We start from the raw sequence: 14,177 nt of genomic DNA on the forward strand, positions 1-14,177 counted from the left end.
TTCATTACTGTAAGGAAGGATTTGATTTGAAGAGGCTAGAGTGATGGCTTAGAAAGCAGTAAAGAACACTGGCTACTCTTTCAAAGGACCCAAGTTTGATTCCCATACCCATATGCTGGGTCACAACCATCTGCAACTCCAGTTTCAGGGGATCCAATGGCCTCTTGTGGCATCCATGGGCACCAGGCCACCAACATATAGGCAAAACACCCATAAACACAAAATGGTAATTTTTTTATTTCAAAAAATAAAGTTAGGAAAGTGCTTGCAAAATGGCTACATTAAGACTTTATATATTCAAAATTACCTTACTGTCAATTTATTAACTTGTTTGATGAAAATGAAAGGCATCTGTGAAAAGCACATGGTGCATTACAAGTCCCCAGAAGCCTCACTAAATTGCAGCCACAAGAGCTAAACAGTTAAATGGGACCATCTGTGAGTCAGGGACTCAAGGAATATTTCATGTGCCTAAAAATTTAAACCCTTCCCCAAAACAACCTAGGTTTTCAATGTAGGAATAAAACTGAAGGCTCTCTCCCATCCACGATTAACTCTCACTAGGAATGTGTCTCACTACACTGTGCGCGTTTACCTGTATTTGACACAAGCTTAAGAACTTACAGCATCTGCCTTACAAATGGTGTTGGCAACATGTCGGCACAGCATCTTCAGCCAGTTTTCCTTTGGAAGCTCCTCCGATGTCATCTGGAAGCTGAGCAGAACGTTGGCCTGCTCTGTTGGTGGCCTCACAAGCAAGGCAAAAGCATTATGACAATCTAGGGATCCAGAATAACCACAAACAGTGTTACTCCTTGGCTGTTGAGAAATTTCATTTCCACAGAACACCAAAATCAATTACCTCTCCCTCCTATCCCTGCTTTTTTCAACTAAAAAGGTACCATTGCTGCAGTAGTTTGAAGCACTGCGAAGAATTAGTATCATGTATATTCTATAAGGACCCAACAATAACCTGAAAACAAATAGTGTTTTCTGTGACATTTAAATTTCTCAATAATTAAAAAACAGGTAACACTTGATAGCATTCCTAGCATTTAAGTTTCAAAATTAAAATGACAGCATACATCACTAGCAACTTACACAAATCACATTCAAAAAACTGTACAAACATTGAAACATACTTTAAAACTGAGATACTGAAATAATCTATTTTAAAATATAATCCTAAAAAAGTTGAAAAAACTGAAAACAAATACATTAAATTGCTACAATGAACATGTGGAGGCCAGGGGACAACTCATGAAGGACGGTTCTCTCCATCATGTGGGTCCCTGGGACTGAACTCAGCTTACCAGGTTTAATGGCAAGTGCCTTTACCTGTTGAATCACCTCACCACCCCCCTCTACCTCCCTGATCGGTATCTTAAAGACTCCCCCTAATGTGAGCTCTTTTACAACTACAGCTCTAACAAATATGGAGTTGAACAGCTGAAAGGAAATAGTTGTATACGTCACTGTGCATGGGGAATGTGGCTCAGTGGTGGGGTACCTGACAAGCAGGTACAAGGCACTGGCGCTGATCACCAGCAACACAGAAGAAAAAGGAAAGGCTGTGATTCTGATGGGTTTGCCATTACATGTTACTTGGCCTTACCAAGTAACAGAAGACCACAATGCAACCACTCCTGATGAGACCTGATAGACTAGGGTCAGAAAGAAGGGGAGGAGGACCTCCCTTTTCAGTGGAATGTGAGAGGGACAAAGGTGGGGAAGAGGGAGGGTGGGATTGGGAGAGGAGGAGGGAGGGAGGTACAGGGGGGATACAACGTGAATAAACTGCAATTAATAAAAATAAAAATAATTATAAAAAAAAAAAAGTAAAGGCTCATGCCTTACAACTCACAAGTAGACCACTGAAAACACTTAACGTCACTTAACAAAATAAAGCTGTTTCCTAAGACAGGACCATAAACATATAACACTAAGTACTAAATAGATGGACAGCATTACTTTAGGTAAGATGTCCACTTTTGGCTTTTTCAGACCTACAGAGAATACTAGTGAAGTTAAAAGGAAAAGTTTTCAGTAGGAAAACTGTAATTTGGATCTGGAATGTCACGCAAAAGCTATGACAAAGGCTTGGTCTCCAGGTGGGCATCAGTAGGTTTTAGATGGTGGGTAACAAGCCTTAAGGGGACCATGGGACCCTGACAGCTTCCTCCTCACAGCTCAGGCATAAGGCTCCAACCTAATGAACCATGTCATCACAGTTCACAGCAGTGAGACCAAAAGAGAGTGGACTGAAATCTCCAAACCTATCAGCCTATCTTTATAAACTACCTCAGGTACATGCAACACAAAGGAGCATGCGCGCGCACACACACATATACATGCCTACTTATTTTTTAATTATTATTTATTCTTCAGACAAGGTCTCACTACGTACTCCTAATTAGACTCAAACTCACAGAAATCTGCTTGCCTCTGCCTCCCAAATGCTGGTATTAGACTGAGCCACCACACCCAACACCCATTTTTTTCCATATGAGCTATTACTATGAGCTATTTATTTCACATACACCTGCTCCTGATCTCTTATCTTTCCTTAAAAAATTCCCAGGCACACTCATATACGAGATTATGTGTGTATTAGTGGATGATTTGTGTTAAGTTTTTTTTTTTTTCACCATGTAGGTTCTAAAGACTGAATTCATGTCTTTTCTTCATTCCCCAACTCCCTTCCCAAATAAATATTTTAAAGATATCCTGGAACAGAAGAGACAGCTCAGTGGTTAGGACTCCAGTGGCTGCTCTTCCAGAGGCCCTGGTTCATTTCCAGCACCCACATGGTGGCTCACAACCATCTTAACTCCAGGTCCGGGGAATCTGGTGCCCTCTTTTGGTCTCTGTGAGTACTGTATGAATAAAGTACGCAGACATGCAGACTAAACATTTTTTTTAATGAGGAAAATAAAAAGATAACCCAAAATGCACAGTTGGTGGGAAAAGATATGATCCAGAACAGCACTGGTGATTTATTTGTATTTTGAAGAATTACTAGTAAATTTTGATGTAGGAATAAGAAAAGCTAAGTTGCTATTTCAATCCATAACCATTTGAAAAGCCCTTTGACTTTGAAGAGAGGATATTCTGCAGGTTGGTGCAACACTCATTTGAAATAATGAAAACGTCAAGTCTGTACCTAGAGATGGAGTTGATATACATGTATGAGAACAAGTGCTCTAGGAAAGGTGAGCCACACTTGAAGAAAATTTATACGTTAAAACATTTATAATAGAAAACCAAGGCATCAGTGAGATCAAGCTATTCTTATTTAAAGAATACTCTCCCCAACACCACCTGTGAGGTGAGCTTACCTTCTGTTTCTCTGATGTCCAGCACCTTCTTAATCTGAGAAAGAGGCATTAGATGAACGTGCTTCAGAGATGCCGGCGGCCGGGTACGGTCATGAGGACTTCTAAAAGTACCGATAACTTTATGCCGTTTTCTTGCTATCTGATTGTAGGGGCAAAGTCATAATCATTATTGTGATAAAACCAAAAATTCACACATTTAAAAATAACAGCACTAATCACATAAATCTATATGCAACTAATCTGATGATTAGCCATTCCAGTTACTATGCGACAAAAGCAAGAGACTGACAAAAAGCACACATGTAATTGTGTAGCCAGATGCTCATGTCTGTATTAGGAAAGGTCACAACCAGAAAAACAGGCCTAGGGATAGGGAGTGTAAGAGGTCCCACGGGCACTAGAAGCACTGCAAAACACTCTGAACAGCAGCAGGAGTCTTGAATAAAGCCCCAAACCTCACACAGGGATGGGTGTTCTGAGGCATTATCTAGGGCTCAAAATGGCATTAATTTTAGTTTAAGTAAGTAATTGAAACAGTATCTCCTAGTGACAGAATACTACAGAGAAAGAATCAAACAGAAGTTCCTGTTCTCATGACTGCTTACATAATACTGATAAAGGGAAGCTTTAGGAAAGTAAATACATATCCAACAAAAAAGCCCAGCTCTGGAAAGGCTACGGGAGGAAAGGACCTTTGGTTCCAGGCCACCTTGAGCTATAGTGAAACTGTCTTTTAAAAAAAGAAAAAAATCAACAACACACACACACACAAGCAATAGAAATAATTTCAAAGTGCTGTATTAGGCTATAACTTTACCTTAACTGGATACCCATGCAAAAGGAAGAGATAGGTAACTGGAGAAGAGCAAAATCAGAAAGATCTTGTGATTTGTGATACACTGAGATTTTGCCAAAAGAGAGAGAGAAAAAAAAAAGGCTCCTTTGCAGTAATACAGATTTTACTGAAAAGCATTAACATAAAGTGAGCATAAATATTTACATTGAGAATGGTCATCATGACAAATACAGTTAAAAATATATTACCTGGTATTGTGCTAATGAATAAGATGAACTACCCATATCCTATTCACTCTGAAGCAGATATTGAAATTTCTCCTCTATATATCACATATATATATCAAATACTAAAGGTTCTCTTACATAAGCGTAAAGTAAGCAGCAAATCCTCTAACTCCTCTGCAATGAATGGACATGCTAAACAAAGTAACACCTTAAGGTTTATTTTTGAAAAAGAAAAGACCATTAAAACTAATGACACAAATATTAATAAATCACGGTTAAAAGTAAAAACCCAAAGCACAAAATATTCAAATAAAAGATAAATTTTAAATGTAGATTTAGTTTAATGTTAGTCATCTGTCATATTAAAGACAGTACAGATTCTACTGATATTTACCTGTTCTTAATGTGTAAGTATAGTGATTGCTTTGGGATTTTGTTATATAGCATTAAAATATTAAAAATAACTATTTTTGTTTCAAATTTCCTAAGAGTTTTAGTCTTCTTAAGGGAGTTAAATAATAAGGGTCTATCTAGACGTTTGAATCTTGAAGTCCAAATTTAATATTAGAAATATGGCAGCTGAACAGGCATGGTGACACATGTCTGAAACCTCGGCATTTGAGAGGTTGAGCTAGCTTAAAGCAGCAGAAGAGACATTAACACCCTGCCTTAAAACTAAAGCAGTTGGGCTGTGGGTACATAATAACGTGCCATATAATGTGGGTACACATGCCAGTAATGAAGAAACTAGGAGGCTTGAGTCAAGAGGATTACAAGGCCAGTCCTTGCTAGACTAAAAATAAAATAAACAATAAAAAGCAGAAACAGCAGTTTCTATTCAAGCAACAGAGACAGCGGCCAGGAGCATTGCTGGCTACTTTTATGTCAACTTGAAAAAAAGCTAGTCATCAGAGGAGGAACCCTCAATTGAGAAGAATGCCTCCATAAGATCAGGCAATAGGCAGGTTTGTAGAGCATCTTCTTTGTTCATGACTGATGGGGGAGGACCCAGCACACTGTGGGTAGTGCCATCCCTGAACTGGTGGTCCTGGGTTCTCCAAGAGAGCAGACTGAGCAAGCCATGGGAACAAGTCAGTAAGCAGCACCCCTCCACGACCCGTGTATCAGCCTCTGGGTTCTTGCCCTGTTTGATTTTCTGTTCTGACTTCCTTTGATGATGAACAATGAATGATATGGAAGGGTAAGCCTTTCTTCCGAGTTGCTTTTTTCATGGTGTTTTATCACAGGATATTAACGCTGACTAGGACAGAGAAGAACAAAAAGTCACTGGACACACAAGGGTGAAAAAAATGGGAAGTCAGGGCCTGAGAAGGTACAGGGATTGCCCACAATAAGAATTAAAGAGAAGGGAAGTCAATGGGCCAATTATGGCAAAATATGAAGGCAGCATAAAAAAAATATCAAAACAAATCACTGCTGTACTAAAAGCAAAAATAAATTTCCTAACAAACTGTTAAGAAAATCCAGATAACCCAACCTTAACTGAATGAGGTTGGCAGACCGAGATATTTTTAAAAACGCTCAAAAAGGCTTAACAGAAAGAAACAAAAAATCAGACTATACATAGCTAAACCCCTTGATAATATAAACTCAAATAAAATGGGATTAAAATTGACTCCTGACTTGGTTTTCAAAAGCAGAGCATGTTGAAATTCTTACTGTGGGAGGACCAGGCAGTCCACAATCACCCACTGCATGACTTATATGATATTTCTTACTCTATGTGGTCAGCTGTATATCAGATTATCACGATTTTGTGCTTTTTGTAACATTTCTGGCCAAATGAAAGCATCACTTCTTAATCTCTAAGTACAAGGCCCTTTAACAGACGTAGATTTTCCTTGAGACTTTATTGCACCTAAAACTACTATGTGCATGCCTTCCTCATCGCTAAGATTTGTTAGTGTTTTACACTTTAAACAATAAGGTACATGATGGAAGAGAGCAGTCTTTTAAAAGAAGTCCTTTTAAAAGAAGCAATACAGAAAGGGATGAAGGAATGGACAGACTTTAAAGAAAAGCCAGCAGGAACTTTGATGACAAGAACAGAAAGTTACCCAGTAATAAACATGTCAAAGAGTTTCTTGTCAATGCCTGTTGTACCAAATGAACATCTTTTCTTTTCGGAAATAAAGAAAACTCCTTACTTCCTACCTGTGCTGGATAGTTTTATGTCAACTTGACACAAGCTAACTTCATCTGAGAGAAAGGAACCTAATTAAGAAAATATCTCCATAAGATAAGGCTGTAGGCAAGCCTGTAGAGGATTTTTCTCAACTAGTGATTGATGTGGGAAGGCCTAGCTCACTATGGGTGGGGCCATGCCTAGGCTGGTAGTCCTGAGTTCTAGTAAAAAAAAAAAAAAGGCAGAGCAAGCCATGAGAAACAAGCCAGTAAGCAACAAGCCTCCATGGCCTTTGCATCAGCTCCTGCCTTCAGGTCCCTCCCCTATTTTGAGTTCCTGTACTGACTTCCTTTGATGATGACTGGTGCTGTGGAAGTATAAGCCAAATAAACCCTTACCTCACGAGATTGCTTTGGTCATGGTGTTTCATAGCAGCAATAGAAACCCTGACTAAACCACCCCCTTTCATAATCTGGTTAATTACTTAAGCCTACATGTTCAAAGAATGGAAAAGAAGCTTAAAAAATATATGAATTCAATATTTGCCTATAGGGTACTATTGGGAAGAAAATACATAACACAGACAGTTGAGTTTTGGAAGTAGAATTATTCGATCTTATCAGTAAAACTTTCTAATTTTAAAGAATCCAATTTAGCATAGTGTCTTATCCCTATAATCCCAGGACTCAGGGAGGCTGAAGTGGAAGGACTGCCCAAAGTACAAGGCCAGCTTGGGCTATAGAATGAGACCCTATCAAAGTAGAAAAAGAAATCAAAGGTTCATAGTCCTAAATTATCAAGTTAGCTCTGCAACTGACTTCACCTTGGCTGCAAAAAGCTACTTAAATTTTAACTGCTTAAAAAAAAAAAAAAAAAAAAAAGCTCAACGTGTAGATCTTGAATAAATATACTTAAAAACACAAGGTCGCCAATACTCATGATCTACGCATTTACTTGTAAGAAATTTTGACTTAGAATTGCAGTCCGGAAATTTATCAAACTTAATATTAGACTTCTTCCCAAAAGTATTCCTCCACAATATGAAATCAGCAATTGGTCCTAATTTCTTTTGAAAAAAAATAACTGAATATACCTCAAATTTCTATATTGTACTTCAATCAAATCTTTATTTTAGATATTTACGGAAATAAAACAAATACAACAATATTAAACTACAGTGAGTCCAAATTTACCTCAAGGCAGTCATTGAAGAGGAAGAGAGTGACTTGTTCTCCTCGGTCACAGGGATATTCACCTAGAGAAACTGTTTCTACTCTTTGTACTAGGCTTCGATGAGAAGATAAGAGATTTGCCTGTGAACATTAACAAAAGTGGTTAAATGTTATCAAGTAACTTGTTAAATGTTATCAAGTAATAAGCTGTCATTCAAAAGTGGTGCTAAGATTGTTAATAAAGTTTTAAAGATGTTTCTATCATTCTTATATATGTGTGTGTCTTCACATATATGCTTTTTATGTAAAGGAACTCTCAGAACTCTGAAGAGCGTGTCGAATCCCTGGTAATCATATGATGTGAGTCACCGGGCATGGATACTGGGAACTCAACTCAGGTCTTTTCTAAGAGCCACTAGTGTACTTAACCACTGAAGCATCTCTACATCCTGAGATTGCTTATACTGAAACAACAGAAACCGCATTAAAGCAGAAAATTCAATGGTATTCATTAAAAACTTACTGGGCATCCATCTACTTCATAAACAACATCAAAAATTTGCTTCTGTGCTTCTGTTTTTCTCTTATCCTCATTGATATGCCTGAAAAATTAATGGTTGTTTTATAAAACCTCTTTTAAAATACACATGAAATCAGCACACAAATAAATATCATGTCACAAAGCCTGACTTTCATTTAAGTGCCTTAATTCTGAATCATGAATCAGATAAGCATTCCTTCAAAACATCCTAATATTAAAAATTATTCCACATAATATATCAAAATGTTATGTTTCACTGTGGTACATTTTACTCATTATTTACACTTTCTAAAACATAGACTGTATAATGCTTAATGTTAAAAAAAATTCTAAAGTTTGAAATATACTTTCAGGTAAAGGTTTTTGTTTTCTTAAGTCATATGGTACTTATTTCACAGCAAAGAAAAAAACCACAACTACTGCTAACAGGATGGTTAAGGAGTCTCCTCTTGTCTTCCTTGTGTCCAAAACTAAAAATCTTCTTGAAATCAGAAAATGCATACAAGTAATAAGCCCAAGAATGTACTTATTGGACTAGGCTTTTAGTTGGCAATCATATCTTATTAGATACCAATAATCAATACAGTGAACAGCTTATGAATGTAATAGTATGGGAACTTTCACTTATAGCTCACTGGCAAGAAATGTGGAAAAGCTTCTACTCATGGTGCAAATTCTACTGAAGCTGAGAATGTCAGCGTCAGCAGGAACCTCCATGGTAGTGGTGAGGCTAATGCCTTGCTCAGCATCAGCGGAAGCCTTAGGAATGTAAGTCTCAGAGGAAGACTTGTATGTGTTTGGGATCTATTCAACAGAATATTCATTGGAGGAAACGCCATGAATTTAAAGAATGCATAAAGAATTCTCTTCACTAAATGAAGTTTAACATGAGAAAATTTATTCAAGTAAAGAAATATAAAAAGTAGAATGAAAAAAAAAAGTTTTATGTGGTTGAGAGGACCTATGAATGCAAGGTTTTGTAGAAATACATCTTTGTAAATCAGAATTGAAATCAGAAAATCCTCATGAGCAAGGCCATACGCATGCCTTTCGCATTTATAGGTATTTTTAAATTTCCATTACTGTTTCTGTACATAGAATTTCAGAAATAAATATTTTGGTCAATATAGTCTTGTAATACCTATCATTTTAACTATAACCATACTACTAAAGAAATAATTTAGATATTTTACAATAGTGAGCTACTGACAATTTTCTATTTATGACAAAGATCACTTCCAGTATAAATCCAGTAACAAAAACATGAAAACAGGCCAGCAAGATGGACCTACAGGTAAAAAGCACTTACAAAATGCAAGCCCAACAACCCAGAGTTCAATCCCCCAATCCCATGTAAAAGTGGAGGAAAAAAAAAGAAAAGTAGGAGGAGGAAACCAACTCCACAGTTGTCCTCAGACCTCCACACACCTTTGGTGAAGGCCATGTGTTCACACGCTCATATTTTGTCACTCACACACACGCAAATGTAAATAACATTTTAAAGTAAAATATAAATTGCTTACGTCATCACTTCTTTTAGTGATCCAATAGCTTTTTCTAAAGTGCTTTTGTCAGGATTTTCATCAGCTGTATGCTTCTTAAGATCTGTAATAATAAAATGTTTCTTCCATTATTAAATAAGTTCAGTGGTTTTCCACCAATGCCTTAAAAATACATCAGCTTGATACAGGTTAACTGTTCTTAAAGATAACATCTAGGGCTTATTTTGATTTGTGGCCAGGAATAGTACGGCAGATCTGTAATGTCTATAGTCTTAGGAGTTGGAGGTAGAGGGCTGCAACCCATAGCTAGACATGAAGTTTAGAAGTTGAACACTTGCTTAGTATATGCAGGGTCCTAGGCTTGTTTGTTCGTTAGCATGATGGTACATGCCTTGAATGGTAGCACTTGAGAGGCAGAGGTGAAAATACTACTGTAGGCCACCTATTAATACACCTAATTGGAGGCGACACATTAATATTAATATCTATCAGCTCACCAGTGGACTTAATTACATTAAACCCAAAGATTATCACTCAGTATAAAATGTTTTCAAGCTATAATTTAAATAGAATTTAAACCTAACTTATATCTAAAAATTCATTGTGAGTTCCAAGACATTCAGGGCTATGGTGGCTGGAGAGGTGGGTCAATGGTTAGGACATATCTGCAGAGGTTCCTGAGTTTAGGGGCCAGTACCCAAATTGGGCCACTCCCCGCTACAGTTCCAGTTTGTTGGAATCTGATGCCTTCTTCTGGCCTCTGTGGGCATTCAAACTCACAATGTATGCAACTACTACCACCACCACACACAAACATATAATTTTTTTTAATAACAATCAAAATAATTTTAACCAAATTCTCTAAAACACTGTCTTCCATTAAAGTTTCCAAACTGTTTTACTGATTAAATTTTCAAATATGAAGCACTGATTTTTTTTGTAAGCATTATTTTGTTGATTACCTTTTAGTCTCACAAAGAACATTTTGGATGCCTTAAGAATAAGCTTTGTGTTATTGTAAAGGTTTGTATTTAACATGCTAACTCTGCTTCTCTGGGTTTTTGTCTGGGTTTGGGGATTTTTAATGGGTGTTTTTGTTATTTGTTAGTGTGATACAAGGTCACTCTAGTTTAAGAGGTCGGTCTTCAACTCACAGAAGTTCACAACCGCCTCTGCCGATGCCTCCCAAGTGCTGGGATTAAAGGCACCACTCTGCCTGGCTCTTCTTAGGTTTTTACTGTTTCCTATGCCAGACATGGCACATTCTTACCCAAGCCATACCCACTCTAGCACCACGTCACCCTAATGTTTATGTGGAATAACATGAAAAAGGGTGGGGCTACAGCTGGGATACAAGGTAAATAAACAGTAATAAATAAAAATTATATTAAAAAAATTTTTAGAAAACATAAAAAAGCTTAGAATTTCAGTTTAGTTGTGATAACACTTGATAGACTTCTACTTAATAAAGTCTTCCTGAGATCCCACCTATAATCCCAGCATGCAGAAGGCTTAGACTAGAGGAATCCCTGAGGTAAGGCTGGCCTGGGTTAAAGTAGACTCTGCCCCCAAAAAGAAAGGAAGGAAGAAAGAAAGAGGGAGAAGGAGGGAGGAAGGGAGGAAGAAAGACAAGAGGGGGAAGAAAGAATGAAATTGGGTATGCAATCAGTTTTGAAAACACTGTTAGCATAAACTATACAATAGGATAGACTTAAAGACCAGGGAAACCATTCATAAAGCAGTAATTTTGACAAAAGTAATCTGTAAGAGAAAAAAAAAATCCCCCTTTTTGTCAGCTCTGTAATTTATACTAACCAAAACATTTTATTAAAAAAAAAAAAACAACCATTCACACTTTGCTTTTTAAAATTAAAACCAAAAGCTAACATTACCCTAAAAAATATTGTTTTAGTCAATTAAGTATAAATAATGAACATATGCTTTTTAGCCAGAAGTAAAATTTAATCATAAAAGATGGGGCAGAAAATCCTACTGATACTTGCAGTTTTAAGCACTAACACAAACAGAAGCAGGTTGCAGGGGCGCACTAAGCCTGAGGTTGGCTGATGTGAGACAGGCTCTTGTGTATCCTTGTCTGGCCTCAAACTTTCTCTGGAGGTCACTGGAACTCCGACCCTCTGCTCCCGCTTCCCAGTGCTGCCACTACAGAGGAGTGCAGCACCAGGCCTGGTTTTTCAAGTCCTTCAGAACCAAACTTAAAGATTGTGCACTCTGCCAAACTGAACAACATCCCCACCTCCAATCTGAGATTTTAAAAAAGGTTCAATACAAAACTCAAATACAAAACAAAAAAAAAAAAGAAAAAAGAAAAAAGAAACTTAACTAAAATTCAGAGAACTAGGAACTTGAGATATATAAGCCCTCCTCCTGTGACGTTTCTATGGGAATTTCATTACTTCAATAGATTTAGAAATAGTGACACCAGGAAATATAAAGAACTTCTATGCAGAACGAGACCACTGTTACAACAAAGAATTAGAGGCAAAACTGAGTATTTGTAGCTTTAGAGACTGTTTTTTAAGATTATCATAAAATTGATATCTATATAAAAAACTTTAATGCTAAGATCTAATAAACTTTGAAAATAAAGATATCAACTCTTCAAGAAAGTGCTGCAGATTAAAGGTGGGGCTGTTGGTAGACAGGATGAAGCTGTGGGACGGAACTTTATAAACAAGATAGTAATCATTACACTCAAGAGACTGAACATCCTCAGGGCATCAGATCAAGATCAGCTGGCCTACAGAAGACTCACCTTCTCAAAGAAGAAGAAAAAAAAACTTTTCCATAATAGTATCTAAAATAAAAAAATAAGCAAACAACAACAAGAAAAAAAAAAAAAAAAAAACCAAACACACAAAGAAACAAAACAAAAGAGGCAAAACAAGTACCATTTAAAAGTAAAGCAACACTGGGTAGCCGCTGTACTGGCCGAATGAGAAGTTCCACAAGGCTCTGGCGTCCACACTCTGGTTTAGCTTGATTTATCTACAAGGAAGTATTTTATTACACACAAATATATTTTAATTTCTGTGTAAAACTTCAAAATATTCTATCACAAACACCTTTGTCAAGAATTAACAGAAAAGAGCCAGCAGGTGACTGTAGGCACTTGCTGCCAATGCCCAGAATCGACAAGATCAAAGAAAAGAATTTCTCACCTGCACATCATGCATAGGCACTGGCATGAACACATACACAAAAGTACACACACAAATAAATTAATAAATGAATTAAGAATTCATGTCGAGGCTAGGCGGTGATGGCTCACACCTTTAATCCCAGCACTCTCGAGGCAGAGGCAGGTGGATCTTTGTGAGTTCGAGGACAGTTAGGACTTCGCAGAGAAATCCTATCTCAAAAAACAAACAAATAAACAATTCATGGAGAATATATAGGATAGTAGCTCTTAGGTGGATTACCATGCCTCAATAATTTCCCAAGGCCTAAAATTCTTTCCTGGTCAGTAAAGGTTAACATGTTACAAAGAACATAGATCCTCTACACAATTGTATACAGATGGCCTTTCTAAAAAGACTATCATTCCTGAAAAAAAAAAAAAAAAATGTTTTAACGTATCAACATTAGTTAAAGAAAAGCACTGGCATAGAAAAAAAAATCATTAAAGGCAAAACACAGTATCAATGAAGCATCATTAGGTGTTTCAACAATGAAACATGAATAACATTTCTTTTTAAAATAACTACATATGGTCTACCATATGCAAGGTCCTAGGTTCAATGGCCACTGATACAAAAAAAGCCAAAACAAATCAAACAACATACAACATTCCCATTCACTCAACTGCCTCTTGGCCTATGCTGTGTAAAATGCCAAATCATCTAAGTCTAAATAGCACAGACACTCAAAAGGTACAACTAAAATTAAAACCAGTATTAAGGTGTTCTTACATGAGTAGAATTTTACTGTTATGATTCACTCTTTTAAAAATTATTTTAATGAATTCTTTCAGAAATGATTCTCAGATTTTTGTATGAAAGAAATTTATATTACCTTGAGAAAAGCATGAAATCTGGGCTTCTGTTTTTCACATTTAATAATTGTTTCCTTGCTCATTTCAAAGAAGTTTACAAATGGAGGGTAGGTTTTTACCAAATCTTTTGACTAGAATCAAAAAAGGAAAAACAATTTATTATGAATGCTACCCTTGGACAATGACTCTGTGGGACACAATCTATAATCACAGTTGGATTTAAAGGCAAAAGAAAACACTTTAAAGTTGATCACAATTTCTGTTAAATACAGAAATTTGTTCTACAAATAAATTGGTGCTACATACATAGCCCACACCTCGGCACCTGGAAGTCAACAGGACTGGCAGTACTAGACCGGTCAGCCAAGCTCCAGGACATTCTCAACGTTATAATGAGAGTTCATCTCAAAAAAAATTTTTTTTCACTGCTAGTCAAACTG

The 14,177-nt window shown here is 36.9% G+C and overlaps 1 protein-coding gene across 5 annotated transcripts in view; it reads right to left on the reverse strand.

Annotated features, from left to right (window-relative positions):
• The window catches only part of Ect2 (epithelial cell transforming 2), a 57,844-nt gene that overhangs the window by 15,477 nt on the left and 28,190 nt on the right, over positions 1 to 14,177 (reverse strand). For all 5 annotated transcript variants that reach the window (XM_060378154.1, XM_060378152.1, XM_021653716.2 and 2 more), the window contains 7 exons: positions 13,758 to 13,868; positions 12,635 to 12,731; positions 9,744 to 9,825; positions 8,203 to 8,281; positions 7,701 to 7,820; positions 3,339 to 3,477; positions 625 to 779 (listed from right to left, as the gene is read on the reverse strand). In XM_060378154.1, coding sequence (XP_060234137.1) covers positions 625 to 779; positions 3,339 to 3,477; positions 7,701 to 7,820; positions 8,203 to 8,281; positions 9,744 to 9,825; positions 12,635 to 12,731; positions 13,758 to 13,868 — 783 coding nt within the window. The remainder of the gene's footprint in view (positions 1 to 624; positions 780 to 3,338; positions 3,478 to 7,700; positions 7,821 to 8,202; positions 8,282 to 9,743; positions 9,826 to 12,634; positions 12,732 to 13,757; positions 13,869 to 14,177) is intronic.

The sequence above is a fragment of the Meriones unguiculatus genome, chromosome 2, assembly GCF_030254825.1.
Source record: "Meriones unguiculatus strain TT.TT164.6M chromosome 2, Bangor_MerUng_6.1, whole genome shotgun sequence".
Lineage (NCBI taxonomy): Eukaryota > Metazoa > Chordata > Mammalia > Rodentia > Muridae > Meriones > Meriones unguiculatus.